The following is an 18632-nucleotide window of genomic DNA, read 5'->3' on the forward strand; positions in this document are numbered from 1 at the left end:
TGTTGATGCTCTCTAATTTTCCTCGTTCCCACTGAATTTTCCATTGAAGTGTATAATGGTGGATGGACAATTGTATAGAAATCTGCCTAGCAATGCCCCATCTCACCAACCTTGCAAACACCATGAAACATATAAGGAGATAATTTGAGGGGCCGATCAAGAATTGTGTTACTAATAAAATGCTTCTTTCCATTTAAATATATAAAAATGTTGCTGTGAAAATAGACAATTAAAATTTTTGTGACAGTGTTTTAATATATTTGACATTAATTAGATGTCAACTTGGGCTACATGTTAAACTGTAACTTTCATATCTTGAAATGAAAGATGTACGCCATAATTTAATAAATTGTTGAATGCAATTTTATTTGATGCAAATATTATTTGTCTTCAACATTGTAAAACAAAGGCAAGGGAGGGGCAGAATCTAGAATTGTCAATTAAAGGACATATTTGAAGTCAGAGGTGGGAGTGTTACTGCTGATCCATGACTAACTCGCTTTACTCTCAATCTTGAGTTAGAAAATCATAGGTTCCAGTTTCACTCAGGACCTGAGTACAAATTCCAGGTGAACAGGAACGAAGGGAGTTCTATATGAAGACATCGCCTTTCAGGCATGACTATAAACCGAGTTCCCGTCTTCTTTCTCAAGTAGATGTACATGTTCCCAGGATACTATTCGAGGAAGAGCTGGGGGGTTCTCCATAGTCTCCTGGACGATGTTTATCCTTCAATCAACATCATAACAATGATTCAATTGATAGTTTGTCTTATTGTTGTTTGTGGGGTTTGCTGTGTGTAAATTGGCTGGCCCGTTTCCTAATTACAAAAGTGATTGTGCTACAAATAGGGTGATTGGCTGTGAAGCAGTTTGGTAAGATGCTCTTTAGGAGAGCCGGTGCAGACTTGATGGGCCGAATGGGCTCCTTCTGCACTGTAGGGATTCTATACATCAACATATCCTCTTCAATCCTTTCTCCTTTGTGTTTATATCCAGCTTCCCGTCCAATATATCTCTGCTAATTTGCCTCAGCCACTCGTTGAGATGCAACATCCCCATTCTAAACCCTCTCCCCAAAGTCTACTGCTGCATTGCCTCCCTGTCCATGCAATGCAGCTGCATTGCTTCCTTGTCAAATTGCAATGCTGCTGCAGCCGCTGAGCGTCTCATTTCCCCCCAGTCCAGACTGGGGTTGCGCATGCGCCTGGGAGAGGCGGGGCGGAGTTGTAGCGAATGTTGCGATTCGGGGTTAAAGGTCGCGGCGCAGCGGGAGGGGAAACTCGCGGGAGGGGGGAAACTCGCGGGGGTGCAGCATCGGCGCAGGAGCTGAATGCAGAATATCAGCGCGATTGCATTGGCTGCCTGCTTGCATTGATCGGCTGGGATAGTCTGTGAGCGGGGGGAAGGCCGGAGTGGCCGCAGGCGCCATGCAGGAGCCGGGCTCGGTGCAGAGGAAGATCCCATGCGCCTTCAGCACCCAGGTGAGGCAGGAGCCCGGGAGCAAGCGGGCCGGACAGGTAAGCAGCAAGGACTGGGCTCCCTGCCAGCCCACACTCACTCCTGATTCATAATTAACTGCAGTTTGAATGGATTTTACAATTAAATTCCTGCCTCACCTGTGATCCCAATTTAGGGAGTCACAAAGTCAAAGAAGAGTACAGCACAGGAACAGGCCCTTCGGCCCATCAAACACAGGGCAGCTTTCTAAACTAAAGACCGCTTGTCTCCACATGGTCCGTATCCATCTTTTCCCTCCCTATTCATGGATCTGTCAAGGTGCCTCTTAAACGTTGCTGTTGTATTTGCTTCTACCTCCTCTGGCAGCGCATTCATAGAAATCATAGAAACCCTACAGTGCCATTCGGCCCATCGAGTCTGCACCGACCACAATCCCACCCAGGCCCTACCCCCACATATTTACCCGCTAATCCCTTTAACCTACGCATCTCAGGACACTAAGGGGCAATTTTTAACCTGGCCAATCAACCTAACCCACACATCTTTGGACTTTTCCTGGCACTTACCCCCTCTGTGTAAAAGAAAACCTGCCTCTCACATCTTTATTTTCCCCCTTTTACCTGAAACCGATGTCCCCTCGTGTACATTGCATTTTCACCCAGAGGGTGGTGGGAATCTGGAACTCACTGCCTGAAAGGGTGGTAGAGACGGGAACCCTCACAACATTTAAGAAGTATTTAGATGAGCACTTGAAACGCCATAACATACATTGCAAAAAGAGGCCATTTGGCCCATCGTGTCTGCATCATTTTAATCCCAATTTTCCAGCACTTGGTCATTAGCCTTGTACACTCTGGCATTTCAAGTGCTCATCTAAATGCTTCTTAAATACTGTGAGCGTTTCTGCCTCTACCACCCTTTCACGCAGCGAGTTCCAGATTTCCACCACCTGGGTGAAAAAGATTTTCCTCAAATCCCCTCTAAATCTCCTGCTCTGTACCGTAAATCTATGCCCCCTGGTTAGTGACCACCAAGGGGAAAAGTTTCTTCCTATCTATCCTGTCGAGTTATATAGAATGTGGTTAGGCTACATTTGGAATACTGTGCCCAATTCTGGTCACCATGCTACCAGAAGGACATGGAGGCTTTGGAGAGGGTACAGAAAAGGTTTACCAGAATGTTGCCTGGTATGGAGGGTATTAGCTATGAAGAGAGAGTGAATAAACTGGATTGTTCTCCCTGGAAAGACGGAGGCTGAGGGGCGACCCGATAGAAGTTAATAAAATTATGCGAATTATAGATAGGGTGAACAGTTGGAAGCTTTTTCCCCAGGGCAGAAATGACAATTACAAGGGGGCACAAGTTCAAGATAAGGGGGGAACGGTTCAGTGGAGATGTGCGGGGGGAGGTTTTTTACACAGAGGGTGGTGGGGGTCTGGAATGCACTGCCAAGTGAGGTGGTTGAGGCAGATACGTTAGTGACATTTAAGACTTATCTGGATAGACACAAGAACAGACGGGGAATAGAGGGATATAAGCGGTTGGTCTATATAGGGTAAGTATGATTGGTGCAGGCTTAGAGGGCTGAAGGGCCTGTTCCTGTGCTGTACTGTTTTTTTATATCTATGCCCCTGATAATTTTGTACACCTCAATGAAATTAAGAAATATTTCCACAAACTGGTGGAAGTTTGTAACACTTTCCACAAACAGTAGTTGATGCAAGATCAATTGTTAATTTTAGATCTAAGGTTAATAAGATTTTTTAAATCCCAGTCAAAGATATCAGTGGGTTTGGGGCAAAGGTGGGTATGTGGGGTTAGGTCACAGATCAGCCTTGGTTTCAGGCTCGAGGGACTGAATGTCCCTATAACCTCCGAAGGCAATTGTTGTCAATAATTGTCATTGGAAGAACTAAATGAGTAGCAGAGGAAGCAGATCGGAAGGTTGGATTTCTAGCAGAACTGTGGCAGCAGAGCAGAGTGGTTTGTCAATGTAAAATTTGAGATGGAGCGGGAGAGTGGGACTGATAGAAAAACTCATTCAAGGAGCTGACACGGGCACAATGGGCTGAATGGGGTGAGAGGGGAGGGGAATTTTCCCCACAACTAATAGCTAGGGTCTGGAACGCACTATCAGAGTGTGTGGGGACAGGTTCAATTGAGGCATCTAAGAGGGAATTGGGGGATTATTATCTGAAAAGGAAGAATGTGCAGGGTTATGGGGAAAAGGCAGGGACTGGCACTCAGTGAATTGCCCTTGCAGAGGGCCAGTATAGACATGATGGGCCGAATGACCTTCTGTGCTGAAACAGTTTACCCGGTTGTTTTACTTCACGTATTCGACCAGGTCACCCAGTGGTAATTTCCAAACTGATTGGATTGATTCGCTGATCTAACCTGTTCAGACAGAGCCTTCACTCAGACCTGTTTTCAGTCTTTCAGAGTTTTGGCCAGTGGCGATCTGAGTTTGAAGGCACTGGAAGCAGATATACACCACGCACTCGCCACAGAGAAAGTGGATGGCTCCTGCTGTTACGTCACTAAGTACAAAGGTAACAGACATGGCCTGGTTTCGAAAAGAAAATTAAGTGATTTTTAAATTCTGGAAAAAAAAGTGCATTACAGCGCGGACAGAAGCAGGAGTGATAATGTTACTGGATTAGTGATCCCGAGGTCTGGGATAATGATCCACAGACATGTATTCAAATCCCACCAAGACATCTGGAGGAATTGAATGCAAGTAATTAATAAATCTGGAACAAACACTTGTACAGAACTTGAATCTTGCTGAAAAAGTGAAACATGTTGCTGAAGTTTTTTGTCTTGGACTCATCAGGATAAATAAATCAATGCTTTCACACCAGCATTGAAAACAATTTCATGATGCTACAATATAGTGGTGGCATTTTCCCCAAAATCTGCAAATCTTTCCCCTTTGACTATTTAGCCAATTCCCTTTTGCAAATTATTATTGAACTAGCTTTCATCACCTGTATTAAACAGCAGGACAGGTTCAGAGGGCTGAATGGCCTACCCTATTTCCTGATGATAACAATCTGATGTCTAATTTAGTTTCCTCATGTCACCTCTGGCTCTTTCATTCATTGCCTTAAATTGGTGTCCCTGGATATAACCCTTCATAGAGTCACAGGGCAGAATTTCCCCATCCCATTTGGGTGGGATAGGACCGTACCATTTACCTGGGGTGGGATTTTCCGATCTTGGGGTGAGCGCGGCTGGAAAATCCCGCCCAGAGTTTAACAGTGCAGAAAGAGGCCCTTCAGCCCATCGTATGTGCATCAGCCATCAAGCACCTCCCTATTCTAATGTCATTTCCCAGCACTTGGTCCATAGCCTTGTGTGTTGTGTTGTTTCAAGCGCTCATCTAAATGCTTCTTAAATGTTGTGAGGGTTCCTGCTTCTACCACCCTTTCAGGAAGCGAGTTCCAGATTCCCACCACCCTCTGGGTGAAAAAGCTTTTCCTCAAATCCCCTCCAGATCTCTTTCCTGTCACTGGCAACAGTTTCTCCTTATTTACTCTAACGAAAATCTTCATGATTTTGATCACTTCTATCAAATCTCACCTTAACACTTTCCTCCTCTTGGTGGACCATTCTAAGTTTCCTCCAGTCTTTCCATATCACTGAAATCTTTCATTCTAATAAATCCTCTTGAGCCTGTCTCAAAGACCTTGCCATCCATCCCCACGCGTGGTGCCCAGAATTGGTCACGAAACTGCCAGTGAGGCCTAATTTGTAAAGGTTTAGCATAACATCCTAGCTTTTCTACTGTATAACACTGAAGATCCCATTATGGGTGGCACAGTGGTTAGCATTGCTACCTCACAGCGCCAGGGACCCGGGTTCGATTCCCAGCTTGGGTCACTGTCTGTGCAGAATCTGCATGTTCTTCCCGTGTCTGCGTGGGTTTCCTCCGGGTGCTCCAGTTTCCCCCCCGTAGTCTGAAAGGTGCATTGGCCATGCTAAATTCTCCCTCCGTGTACCCAAACAGGAGCCGGAGTGTGGCGACTAGGGGATTTTCACAGTAACTTCATTGCCAGCCTACTTGTGACACTCATAAAATAATTTTCCTTCTCCACTTCTCTTGCTCCATTCAAAGACTTGTGTGCATAGCCCCAGATTTCAGTCTTTTGCACCCCTTTAGAATTGTAGTTTATTTTGCCTTTCCCCATTCTCCCTTCCAAAAAATCCATCACTTCACACTTTCCTGTATCAAATGTAATCTGCCACATGTCTGCCCATTTCACCAGTCTGTCTCCTCCGGAAGTCTGCAATTTTCCTGTTTCCCATTCACAGTGTTTCTGAGTTTGTAACTCGGGCAGTAATGGGCATTATCCAGTAACCCTTCCCCAGATTTGAAGTTATAATGGTTTGATTGTTGTTGGCTGGTGACGTACCACACCAGGTTATTGTGAGTGATCAGTAGGAATCTCTATGAGGGAAACCAACCGGCCTTTCTCTTGTGTTGTAAAGCTCTGAAATTCTAATGCTTTTATCCTTAGTTGTGTGGCTTCAATTAACGAGCAGCAGTCAGTTGGTTGATTAACTTTTGATGATGAATGTTGTCAGATTTTCCGTATCTCTGGGCTCGGTTGGACAGGAAACCTACCAAACAAGCTGAGAAGCGATTCAGGAAATTTCAGTCCTCCAAAACAAGCGCTGGTAACGACAGCATTTTTCCTTCTTCATGTTCTGTTTATATCAACAATTTATTGCAATTTTTACAAGTATTTTGCTCCCTTTCTCTCCAGTGACTAGATTAGATTTGGTTTGATTTGATTTATTATTGTCACATGTACTATATACAGTGAAAAGTATTGTTTCTTGCGCGCTATACAGACAAAGCATACTGTTCATAGGGAAGGAAAGGAGAGGATGCAGAATGCAGTGTTACAGTCATAGCTAGGGTGTAGAGAAAGATCAACTTAATGCGAGGTAGGTCCATTCAAAAGTCTGACAGCAGCAGGGAAGAAGCTGTTCTTGAGTCGGTTGGTACGTGTCCTCAGACTTTTGAATCTTTTTCCCGATGGATGAAGGTGGAAGAGAGAATGTCCGGAGTATGTGGGGTCCTTAATTATGCTGGCTGCTTTTCCGAGGCAGCAGGAAGTGTAGACAGAGTCAGTGGATGGGAGGCTGGTTTGCGTGATGGATTGGGCTATATTCATAACCTTTTGTAGCGTCTTGCGGCCTTGGGCAGAGCAGGAGCCCCATACCAAGCTGTGATACAACCAGAAAGAGTGCTTTCTATAGTGCATCGGATAGATTAGAAGAATTGCCCTTTTTCTCCAGTGGATAGATTAGAGGAATTGCCCTTTGATTAGAAGAATTCTCATGCGTTTCGGGGATGTTTCCAACAACAATAGATTGTCTCGGACCGTGTTTTCCGGATTCTTAAGGGGGAGGGGAAACAGTCACAAGTCGTGGTACACATTGGTACCAACGACATAGGTAAGAGAAGGGACGGGGATTTAAAACAGGAATTTCGGGAGCTGGGCTGGAAGCTGAAAGCCAAGACACAACATGTGGTCATCTCTGGTACGTTGCCGGTGCCACGTGATAGCGAGTTGAGGAACAGGGAGAGAGTGCAGTTAAACATGTGGTTGCAGGGATGGTGTCTGAGGGAGGGTTTCAGATACGTGGATAATTGGAACACATTCTGGGGAAGGTGGGACCTGTACAAACAGGACGGGGTGCACCTGAACCAGAGGGGCATCAATATCTTGGGAGGGAAATTTGATATGGCTCTTAAGGGGGGTTTAAACTAATTTGTCAGGGGAGTGGGAAAAGGAGTTGTAGTCCAGAAGTCAGTGTTGAGGGTGGTGAGGTATTGGAGAAGGTATCAGGGTCAAGGGTGGGTACCGGTAGACAGGAAGATGGATTGAAGTGTGTCTACTTCAATGCAAGGAGCATCCGGAACAAAGTAGATGAACTTGGGGCGTGGATTGGTACTTGGGACTACGATGTTGTGGCCATTACGGAGACGTGGGTAGAACAAGGACAGGAATGGTTGTTGGACGTTCCGGGGTATAGATGTTTCAGTAAGTGTAGGGAAGCTGGTAAAAGAGGTGGAGGAGTAGCATTGTTAATCAAGGATAGTTTAACGGCTGCGGAAAGGCACTTAGAGGGGGATCTGCACACTGAGGTAATATGGGCTGAGGTTAGAAATAGGAAAGGAGCGGTCACGTTGTTAGGAGTTTACTATAGGCCCCCAAATAGTAATAGAGATGTGGAGGAAGAAATTGCTAAGCAGATTATGGATATGTGTGGGGGTCACAGGGTAGTTGTCATGGGGGACTTTAACTTTTCAAATATTGATTGGAACCTTTGTAGGTCAAATAGTTCGGATGGGGCAGTTTTTGTGCAGTGTGTGCAGGAGGGTTTCCTGACACAATATGTGGATAGGCCGACAAGAGGTGAGGCCACATTGGATTTGGTACTGGGAAATGAACCGGGCCAAGTGTTAGATTTGGTTGTGGGAGAGCACTTTGGAGATAGTGACCACAATTCGCTGTCTTTTGTTATTGCAATGGAGAGGGATAGGGCCGTACGGCAGGACAAGGTTTACAATTGGGGGAGAGGTAATTATGATGCGATTAGGCAAGAATTAGGGGGCATAAGTTGGGAACAGAAACTGTCAAGGAAAGGCACTAATGAAAAGTGGAACTTTTTCAAGGAACAAATACTGGGTGTCCTTGATGGGTATGTCCCTGTCAGGCAGGGAGGAAATGGCCGAGTGAGGGAACCATGGTTCACGAAAGGTGGAATGTCTTGTGAAAAGGAAGAGGGAAGCTTATGTAGGGATGAGGAAACAAGGTTCAGATGGCTCGATTGAGGGTTACAAGTTAGCAAGGAACGAGCTGAAAAAGGGGCTTAGGAGAGCTAGGAGGGGACATGAGAAGTCCTTGGCGGGTCGGATCAAGGAAAACCCCAAGGCTTTTTACTCTTATGTGAGGAATAAAAGAATGACCAGGGGTGAGGTTAGGGCCGGTCAAGGACAGTAGTGGGAACTTGTGTATGGAGTCAGTAGAGATAGGCGAGGTGATGAATGAATACTTTTCTTCAGTGTTCACCAAGGAGAGGGGCCATGTTTTTGAGGAAGAGAAGGTGTTACAGGCTAATAGGCTGGAGGAAATAGATGTTCGGAGGGAGGATGTCCTGGCAGTTTTGAATAAACTGAAGGTTGATAAGTCCCCTGGGCCTGATGAAATATATCATAGGATTCTTTGGGAGGCAAGGGATGAGATTTCAGAGCCTTTGGCTTTGATCTTTGGGTCCTCACTGTCCATGGGGATGGTGCCAGAGGACTGGAGAATGGCGAATGTTGTTCCTCTGTTTAGGAAAGGGAATAGAAATGACCCTGGTAATTATAGACTGGTTAGTCTTACTTCAGTGGTTGGTAAATTGATGGAAAAGGTCCTTAGGGATGGGATTTACGACCATTTAGAAAGATGCGGATTAATCCGGGATAGTCAGCACGTATTCGTGAAGGGCAAGTCATGCCTCACAAATTTGATAGAATTTTTTGAGGAGGTAACTAAGTGTGTTGATGAAGGTAGGGCAGTTGATGTCATATACATGGATTTTAGTAAGGCGTTTGATAAGGTCCCCCATGGTCGGCTTATGATGAAAGTGAGGAGGTGTGGGATAGAGGGAAAGTTGGCCGATTGGATAGGTAACTGGCTGTCTGATCGAAGACAGAGGGTGGTGGTCGATGGAAAATTTTCGGATTGGAGGCAGGTTTTTATTAATGACTTAGAGGGGGCTGAAGGGTGGATCAGTAAATTTGCTGATGACACCAAGATTGGTGGAGTAGTGGATGAGGTGGAGGACTGTTGTGGGCTGCAAAGAGACATAGATAGGATGCAAAGCTGGGCTGAAACATGGCAAATGGGGTTTAACACTGATAAATGTGAGGTGATTCATTTTGGTAGGACTAATTTAAATGTGGATTACAGGGTCAAAGGTAGGGTTCTGAAGACTGTGGAGGAACAGAGAGATCTTGGGGTCTATATCCACAGATCTCTAAAGGTTGCCACTCAAGTGGATAGAGCTGTGAAGAAGGCCTATAGTGTGTTAGCTTTTATTAACAGGGGGTTGGAGTTTAAGAGCCGTGGGGTTATGCTGCAACTTGGTGAGACCACATTTGGAATATTGTGTGCAGTTCTGGTCACCTCACTATAAGAAGGATGTGGAAGCGCTGGAAAGAGTGCAGAGGAGATTTACCAGGATGCTGCCTGGTTTGGAGGGTAGGTCTTATGAGGAAAGGTTGAGGGAGCTAGGGCTGTTCTCTCTGGAGCGGAGGAGGCTGAGGGGAGACTTAATAGAGGTTTATAAAATGATGAAGGGGATAGATAGAGTGAACGTTCAAAGACTATTTCCTCAGGTGGATGGAGCTATTACAAGGGGGCATAACTATAGGGTTCATGGTGGGAGATGCAGGAAGGATATCAGAGGTAGGTTCTTCACGCAGAGAGTGGTTGGGGTGTGGAATGGACTGCCTGCAGTGATAGTGGAGTCAGACACTTTAGGAACATTTAAGCGGTTATTGGATAGGCACATGGAGCACACCAGGATGATAGGGAGTGGGATAGCTTGATCTTGGTTTCAGATAAAGCTCGGCACAACATCGTGGGCCGAAGGGCCTGTTCTGTGCTGTATTGTTCTATGTTCTATAACAACCTGACATTTTGTACTGAGGGATCAGGAGAGGAGTTGAGATTGACACAGTTGTCTCTGTATTATCTCTCTCAGCTCCTCCAGCTCTACAACCGTCCAAGGTCTCTTCTTTCCTCTGACCCTCTGTCCACTACCCACCCCATCACTGGGGCCGTGTCTTCAACTGCCTGGGTCTTAAGTTCTGGAATTCCCTCCCAACGCCTCTTTGCCTCCTTCGCGGCACTCTCGGTCATACCTATCCCTCTGATCAAGATTTTTACCATCCATCCTCGACTTAAGCGGCTCGGTGTTGATTTTGTTGGATTACGCTCCCCTGAAATGCCTTGAGACATATTAGCCCATTAAAGGGGCTATACAAATGCAACTTGTTGGATGGCTTAGGGAGAGATTGTTGTTGAGAGATTGTTCTATGTCCACACCCAGCTGTGATCAGAAAATCCCAGTCCCTGTGTGGGTCGATGTTTGTACGAACAGTAAACTGTACAACCTGCCGTAACAGAGGGCAGATATATGAAGTGACAGAGTTATTGTTAGTGATGAAGGGAAGTGGTTAGCTAATTTCTGGTTGACATTGCTCTGTAGGCATTGGCACTGCGTGTGAATCGGGTGCAGTAGCATCGGACCCTCTCACGCACGTTCACTTTACTCCTCAGAGTTCACTTGGAATCTTGACGATGACTTCAAGACTGTTACCGATTCCTGGCTCCCGGCCCACGGAGTCGTCCAAATAAATGGCCAACTGCAACCAGATGAAAACGGGCACATTCCCGGTATGAGGAGGTTTTGATTCGCTAGATGATGTTGCCTTAAGATTCTTCAAATAGGCTTTAGAGAAATTCATTTTCATTCCTTCTTTTGCCTCCACACATTCCCAAGGTTGGATTCCAGTCGAGAAAGGGAGTAAACCTTACTGCTGGCACCTCTCCACTGTGGATTACGATTCCGGATTAGCGCTGGTTTTGAGACCCTGCTCAGAGAAGAATATTCTAGAAATTACCACGGTTCCATTAGTGGAGCTTCTTGAACAAACTTTGGAGCTTATAGGAACTCATATTAATGGCAACCCATACGGTACGCAGACTATTTTAGTTTCATTGTGCTTGGTAATTTATTTTTAATCTGACCTCTTGGCCTCCCCTTGTTTGGGTGTCAGCCGTGGGATACATACTCACCTCTGAGTCAGGAAGACATGGGTTCAAGTTTCAGTCCGAGACCTGAGTGCCTAATCCAGGAGTGTCGCGCTGCAGGAGTGCTGCACCGTCGAGGGTACTGTCCCTCGGATCAAATGTTAAACCATCTACCCTCTTAGACGTGTCATGTCCGAAAGGCTGGGACTCTAACAGTGCAGCTCTCCCTCAGTACGGTACTGGGAGTGCCTGCCTAGACTTGTGCTGAAGTTCAGAGCCCACAACCTTCTGACTTGAGAGGTGAGAATGCAACTCACTGGATCACAGCTGGCACCTGAAGTGGTTGAAATAATGTGGTTATGGATTGGTGAGGTAAAGAGAAGGGGACTGATTCAAAAACATCATGAAATAATACAGGGTAAATAAAATGATTGTTCTTACAAAGGATGGAGAAAAACCCTTCATGGATCATTAAAGTGCAGCAAAGAAAGTTTACCATTGCTCCTCAGCCATAGTGAGATTAACTGGTCTCCCATCCGATGTACTGTTTGTTGGACTTTGCTGGAGTCTATATAATAATGAGCGTGTGAGTGCATTAGCTGTCAACGCTCTACCATGTCCCTGGAGAGGACGAAAGGAGCGACAGCGATTCAACTTCCTTTTTTCACCAGCGTTTTATCAGGCACTTTCTCAAAACTAACTGGTTTTGGGTAGAGATGAGGGGAGTGGGAATATCACCTTCATCATTTTGGTTGAAAATTTTCCAATTTCCAACCCCCCTCCCCATCCCTCCCCTGCCTCGGCCCTGCTTCAATCTCTTGTCCGGATATGTGAAGTGTGAGGAAATGTTTGTGAGTGTGGGGCTGACAAGCCTTTGCTCGGAATTCTGTTCCAGGTCTGGGAAATAAGAGGCGACCTGTCCATTTTCTGATTTCTCATGGATCCCTGCAGATTGCGAAACCTCTGACACTTAACCTCGCGGATCTGATCTCGTGGTTTGAGGAAAGCCCAGAGGGGAAAGTCGAAGGCATTGTGTGGCACTGCATGAATGGTGTATTAATTAAAGTAAGTGAACCGTCGGAATATAGTTCCTGCACCACTGAAACAGAAAGATATTGCAGTTTGAGCTTTAGAATAAAGTGTATCAATCCTAATTGTGAAATTGAGTTAGATGGTGAACCAATAGGCAGGCTGTGAGATATTATGCTGGATAAACTCCTGTATTTTTAATCCTTGGCTCTGCTGAGTTGCACTAGAGGCTTTCTGGATAAGCAAAGTATGACTCTGCGTTCATGCACTTCGTCTTCATTTGATCAAAGTGTTCGATCTGTGGATTCAGCACCTTGAAATGTTGATTCATCTTCCTTTTTGGCGTGGTTTGAATTCCATTGTCTTGGGCGGCACGGTGGCCCAGTGGTTAGCACTGCTGCTTTAGGGACCTGGGGTTTGATTCCCGGCTTGGGTCACTGTCTGTGCGGAGTCTGCACGTTCTCCCCGTGTCTGCGTGGGTTTCCTCCGCGTGCTCCGGTTTCCTTCCACATTCTGAAAGACTGTGCTGGTTAGGTCTATTGACCCGAACAGGCACCGGAGTGTGGCAACTAGGGGATTTTCACAGTAACTTCATTGCAGTGTTAATGTAAGGCTTACTTTGACTAATAAATAAACTTTAAAAAACTTTTGTGTTGAGGGACTAAATTTGCTGATGTTTTTGCTTCGTGGTTGAATGATCTTCGCTCCGCTGCCCCAGATTTCACTTAGTTTGGGGGGGTGGGGGGCTCCTCACAGCTTTGTACTTTGTGGTGGCTGTGAGGCTAACATCTCACTGTTGAGTTACTTCCGAATCTCATGGGTTCTTATTGGGTTGTGTTTCATATCTTTATAAATGCTGCGGTTGTGAAGGAGAGACCAGCTTTCCAAATGGTTAACATTTATCTTCCTCATTTTCAGCTTCATCGCCATCACCTGGGCTTACAATGGCCACTGCCAGACCCGTATTTGACTGCCCGCCCTTTGTCCGTTAACGTTGATCTATCTAAGTACGAGTGCGATCTTGATGCTAAATCATCATTCCTAATCTTCGCAAGGCTCAATGGGAAGCAGTTTGACTTCTTCAAAGACATTCCCTGGGAAGACGCTGAAAATTAATATGTTAGCCACACTGGTCAAGGAGTTCCAATTCAGCAGGTTGGCGTTTGAAAGGCAGAAGTGGCTGGAGTGTTGATACGATCGTGGGTTGTTAGGGCTTGTGCTGCCTTTGATCTCAGTTCTGCTCATGGGATGGTTCTAACCAGAATGTTAAAACATTTCTCTTTACATGAATTGAAAATGGTGAACTGTGACATTTACATTTACATTTTAATGTAGAAACTGACATATCATTGTGAAGGAAAATCCCAAACCTGAAACCAGCTATTGACATGACTCATGTGGGTTAACCAGCATCCCGATAGGTGAGTGAACAAAGTCCATGTTAGTTTAAAATTAAAGATTCAAACACTACATTGAACCAGACTTGTTTCCTCTAAACTATACCATCCAGCTAAATGCATGGTTGCAAACATTGACGGACTGTTAGATTTTTGTATTTCAATGCAGTGTTACTGCTCTTTCTATCTTCAAAAATCTGTAACTTGTCTCTGTTGCTTTTGGGAAGATGCATGTATTAAACATTGGATTTGGTTTACAGGATTTGAAACTTTGTTTAGTCACTGCAGTATTATTTACAATGTGTTAGTGGGTCCTAATTCTCCACTCTTTGGTGGAGAAAAACTTTTATTTTATGGTTGGAACATAGGAGGAGGCCATTCGGCCCATCAAACCTGGATAAAAGAAAATTACTGAGGATGCTGGAATCTGAAACGCTGGAAAATCTTAGCAGGTCGACAAAGGGTCATCTGGACTCGAAACGTCAGCTCTTTTCTCTCCTTACAGATGCTGCCAGACCTGCTGAGATTTTCCAGCATTTTCCTTTTTAGCCCATCAATCCTATTCTGTCATTCATCAAATAATGGCTGATCAACTATGTCAACATCACTTTCCCACGCTAACCCTATATCCTATGATGTCATCAGTATCCAGAAATCCGTGGATTTCTGTCCTAAACAAGCTCAATGATTGAGTTTCCGTAGCCCTCTGGAGGTAGAAAATTCCAAAGAATCACCATCCTCCGGGTGGAGAAATTTCTTCTCAACTCGAGTCTTAAATGGCCTACCCTTTATTCTGAGACTGTCCCCTGGTTTTAGGCTCACCAGCCAGGGGAAACCTCTTGTCCACTTCCACCCTGTCGAGCCCTGTAAGAATTTTGTAAGTTTCGATGTGATCACCTCTCAATCTTCGAAACTCGAGAGACTACAGGCCCAGTCTCCTCAATCTGTCCTCATTGGACAATCCTGCCATCCCAGTAATATTTCAGCCTATTCACTGAAAACACATTTTACAAGAACCAAAATACTCAGTGCCTTTAAAAATAGGAATTGCTGCACAAGGACAAAGACACTGTGTATCTGCCCTCTGGTTGGAGCCTAACTCCAGAATTCTTCTCTTTCATTTACTGAAAATGCAATTGAAAACATTTTGGGCCTTCACACTGTAAGCATTTACTTTAACATAGTAAAATGCCCAAGATCCCTGACAAGAGTGATTATCAAAGAAAGTTTGACAATCATACCAGATGGTCAAACGGGTCAGTTTTAAGGAGCATCTTAAAGGAGGAGGGAGGGAATTCCAGAGCTTGGGGCCCTGAAACTGAAGGCACAGCCACCGATGGTGGAGCGATTAAAATTGTTGGATGCACAAGTGATCAGAATTTTTAGATCAGTGTTGTTGGGCTGGGAGGGTTAAAAGGTTACTCCAGGTAAGAGAAAAAGGAGTCAGTGCTGGGAAGACATGGTAATTATGGTCAGAGACGGTTTAAATTGGGGATGTTTACAAATAGCAGAAGTTAAAGAGGGAAAACAGATGATGGTATTCATCCATTTTATATTGTAATTTGGACGAATGAGTGTCCTAACCAAATTGCTATTTCTAAATGACACTAAACAATGGCTTTGTTAATTAGGTTTCAAAATAGTGTACACATTGCATTCTGTCACATGTATAAAAAACAAAGATTCAACTTCCAGACCAGACATTACAGCTTTTACCTTAATGAAAGTTTAATATTTCCCTTCTTAAAAAAATTGAGAAATGTTTGCGCTAAGAAATGGAACACATTTCCCAAATTAGATCGAGCTAAACTCCCTCGATGGCCTATTTTCAATTGTAAACAACATGTAATAAATAACAAAACCTTCTACATATAGTCTTTACAGTACAAGAAATGATCTAACATAAATATTCTACAAAAATACTTTTCACTCTTCCTTCAATGTCAGCTACTTTGTAATATTTTCAAAAATAGGTGTAAAAGTCCAATAAATTGCCAATTCAGTACAGTGAGAGAACTTGAGTGAATCCTGGAATGACTCATTCCTGTATGTGTGTGTGTGTGCACATATGTTTATGTTGATGTGTCCGTATGTTTGAGGACAGACGTGTCCCACCATTATGAATGTGCAAAAGGATTGTGGGCAACTGAAAGAAAGTTGTGCTTTTTTTTGGGGGGGGGGATAAAGTGTGACAATACTAAGTTCTGTGTCACAAGATGGGACTGTCAGACATGTGATATGGTCAAGTCTTTAAACTGGCACCCCATTACAGATCTTTAATGGACACTAACACAGTTACAATGCTGACACAAAGTTGTCTCTCACACACACATTGTCCTTCAGTGGGAAGGATCTATAGTATGGATTTCAAATAGAAATGTGTTGCTATCTTCTTGGGTGGAGTGTTGTGTTGGGTAAATGAGTTGGACCGTGACTGCAAAGAGGGGATTCACCACTGGGATGGGATTCATTTTGCTGATGTCAGTTCTGGGAATCAAACCAATGGACAAACCGGGGGATCCCAGACAGGAACTGTCTGAAGTGAGGATTGCTCCTTCACAATGTTAACCTTTGTGGAAAGGAACAGAGCACGTGGAGCTGGAACACTGGAGTTTTTCTGTAGAAGAAATGTTTGGTCCTCGTGGGAAAGTGAAAAACACAAACTTTGTGCCCATTCCCCGCCCCCCCCCCCCCCCCCCCCTTGGATTAGCTTCTGGTGCAGACAGTGATTGGTAAAAAAGTGAAACAAAGTTGGGTTGTAGAAATCCAGAACTCTGACCCCAAAAGGCTGTGAATACTGAAGAGCTTTCAAAACTGCGACTGCGAGATATTTGTTGGGTAGTGGAATATGGAGTAAAGGTGGATAAACGGAGGTGTACAGACCAGTCCTGATCTGACTGAATGCAGGAGCGAGCTTGTGAGGCTCTGCTGAATATTGTAAATTATTGTAGTGAAACATGCACCCAAGAGAGATCATCAAATTCAATGATCTAACCTGACTGGTGATGCTAACATCTTAATCAATGGAAACATTTTCTGGGATGGTCACTTGGACTCCAAACTGCTCCGCTAACTTCTTTAGCTGTTCTTCGAGAAGGATGTTCCGTTTAACTTCCTGATTGTAGTTAAATTTCAAGTCCTCGAGCTCTTCAAAAAACGAAGGGTCAAAGTTCTTGAGCTCCTTTTTCAAACTCTTTATTTCTTCCTGAAAATCAAGAGGTTAATTAGATTACTGTGTAAATAAAGTTTAACCAGTTTGGGAACTTTTAACAAAAACCTATTAGTGGGATTGAATTTGGATTTTCTTGCCATTCTGAATTTTAAAAAATTCATCTGTGGGACATGGACATCGGTGGCTGGGCCATCATTTATTGCCCCATCCCTAGTTGCCCTTGAATTGATTGGCTTGCTAGGCCATTTCTGAGGGCAGTTGAGAGTCAACCACATTGCTGTGGCTCTGGAGCCACATATTGTCCAGACCAGGTAAGTGCGGCAGATTTCCCTTCCCTAAAGGACATTAGTGAACCAAATGGATTTTTTCCAACAATTGACAATGTTTTCATGGTCATCAGTAGATTCTTAATTCTAGAGTTTTTTTATTGAATTCAAATTCCACCATCTGCTGTGGCGGGATTCGAACCCGGGTCCCCAGGACATTTCCTGGATTAATAGTCTAGTGATAATACGACCAGGCCATCACCTTCTTTGCTGTGATTTTTCTGTTCAGAAGCCCAGCTGTAATACCCAATATTACGATGCCAGCCAGATAGTAGGGAACAATAGAATTCAATGGATATAGCCAGTTTTCTGCTAACAAACCCTTATAGATTTGATGGGCTGTTTTTATCAACTGCTGTCCCTTCACGCTGTCCTCATGAAACTGCCTCACATTCTCCTTCCAAAGCAGAATGCTACATAATGGTTATGTTAAGGGGATGAGTAGTTCAGAGGCCTGGACTAATGATTGAGAAATGAGTTCTAATCCCACGACAGCAGCCAGAGAATTTAAATTCAATTAAATGCACCTGGAATTAAAAAGTGAGCATCAGTAATATGTTGACTATGAAACTTGTGAACCAGATGGGGTTTTATGGCAATGCAAATAATGTCCTTTAGGGAAATAAATTTGCTGCTTTTACCTGGGTTGTTGTATGTGACTCCACTCCACAACAGTACTTAACTTCAATGAGCAAGTTACTCAGGAGGTTCACCACCTTCTCAAGGGCAATGGGGGATGAGCAGTAAGTGCGGACCTTGCCAATGATGCCCACACCATGGATGTCGTTCAGACAGGTTTCTGACTGATCTCTTCAGCTGTGACCAATAGCATCAGGTACACGAGAACGACATCACCTCTGACTTCCTCTCCCAGTCACACACAGTCGGAAATATACCAGCCATTACTACATTGTGCCCGAGTCAAAATCCTCCCGAACAGCACTGGGCATGTTAGGACTGCACTGGTTTAAAAAGGCAACTCACTGCCAACCTCAGAAGGGCAATTATGGATGGGCAATAAATATTGGCCTTGCCAGCAATGCCCCTATCTTGTGAATGAATGAAAAATCTATAACTCTTATACTGGTTGCTGTTAAAGTTGGGTTGTATTCGAGCTTCTAATTGTTTTTTTCCATAATTCTCAGGGCAGCTAAGTGTGAGCGATGAATGCTGCCTTAACTGCCAATAAAAAGAAATTCTGCTTTATGCCATTTTACTCATCTAATCGTAGGCAATATGACTCGGTAATAATCAGAAAGATCTGCGGAAATACTCTGCTGTTTAACAGGAGGGTACAGATTCCCTGCTGCTTGGCTAAAATACAAAAATTCTGAATCTCTCAACAGCTTTAAGGAATTTTATTTGTTCATTACGGGAGCAGTCTTGCTGAGAATACGAGTATGTGACGGGCTGTTTAAAATAGT

The 18632-nt window shown here is 44.3% G+C and overlaps 2 protein-coding genes across 12 annotated transcripts in view; one reads left to right on the forward strand and one right to left on the reverse strand.

Annotated features, from left to right (window-relative positions):
• Positions 1–1225: 1225 nt before the first annotated feature.
• rlig1 (RNA 5'-phosphate and 3'-OH ligase 1) lies at positions 1226–15423 on the forward strand. Of its 2 annotated transcripts, XM_078219623.1 has the most exons (7): positions 1226–1519; positions 3895–4012; positions 6051–6143; positions 10811–10927; positions 11034–11228; positions 12180–12349; positions 13232–15423. In XM_078219623.1, exons 1-7 carry the CDS (start codon positions 1430–1432, stop codon positions 13427–13429), a joined length of 981 nt encoding a protein of 326 aa, XP_078075749.1. In that variant the 5' UTR covers positions 1226–1429; the 3' UTR covers positions 13430–15423. The 2 variants fall into 2 exon arrangements, with proteins under 2 accessions (XP_078075749.1, XP_078075750.1); XM_078219624.1 differs by lacking the exon at positions 6051–6143.
• cep290 (centrosomal protein 290) overlaps positions 15405–18632 on the reverse strand; it is a 115486-nt gene continuing 112258 nt past the window's right edge. For all 10 annotated transcript variants that reach the window (XR_013498704.1, XM_078219614.1, XM_078219615.1 and 7 more), the window contains one exon: positions 15405–16915. Coding sequence is in view for 9 of the 10 variants with exons in the window: in XM_078219614.1 (XP_078075740.1) it covers positions 16727–16915 (189 nt within the window). In the remaining variant the exon portion in view is untranslated. The remainder of the gene's footprint in view (positions 16916–18632) is intronic.

The sequence above is a fragment of the Mustelus asterias genome, chromosome 9 (genome assembly GCF_964213995.1).
Source record: "Mustelus asterias chromosome 9, sMusAst1.hap1.1, whole genome shotgun sequence".
Classification (NCBI taxonomy): Eukaryota; Metazoa; Chordata; class Chondrichthyes; order Carcharhiniformes; family Triakidae; genus Mustelus; species Mustelus asterias.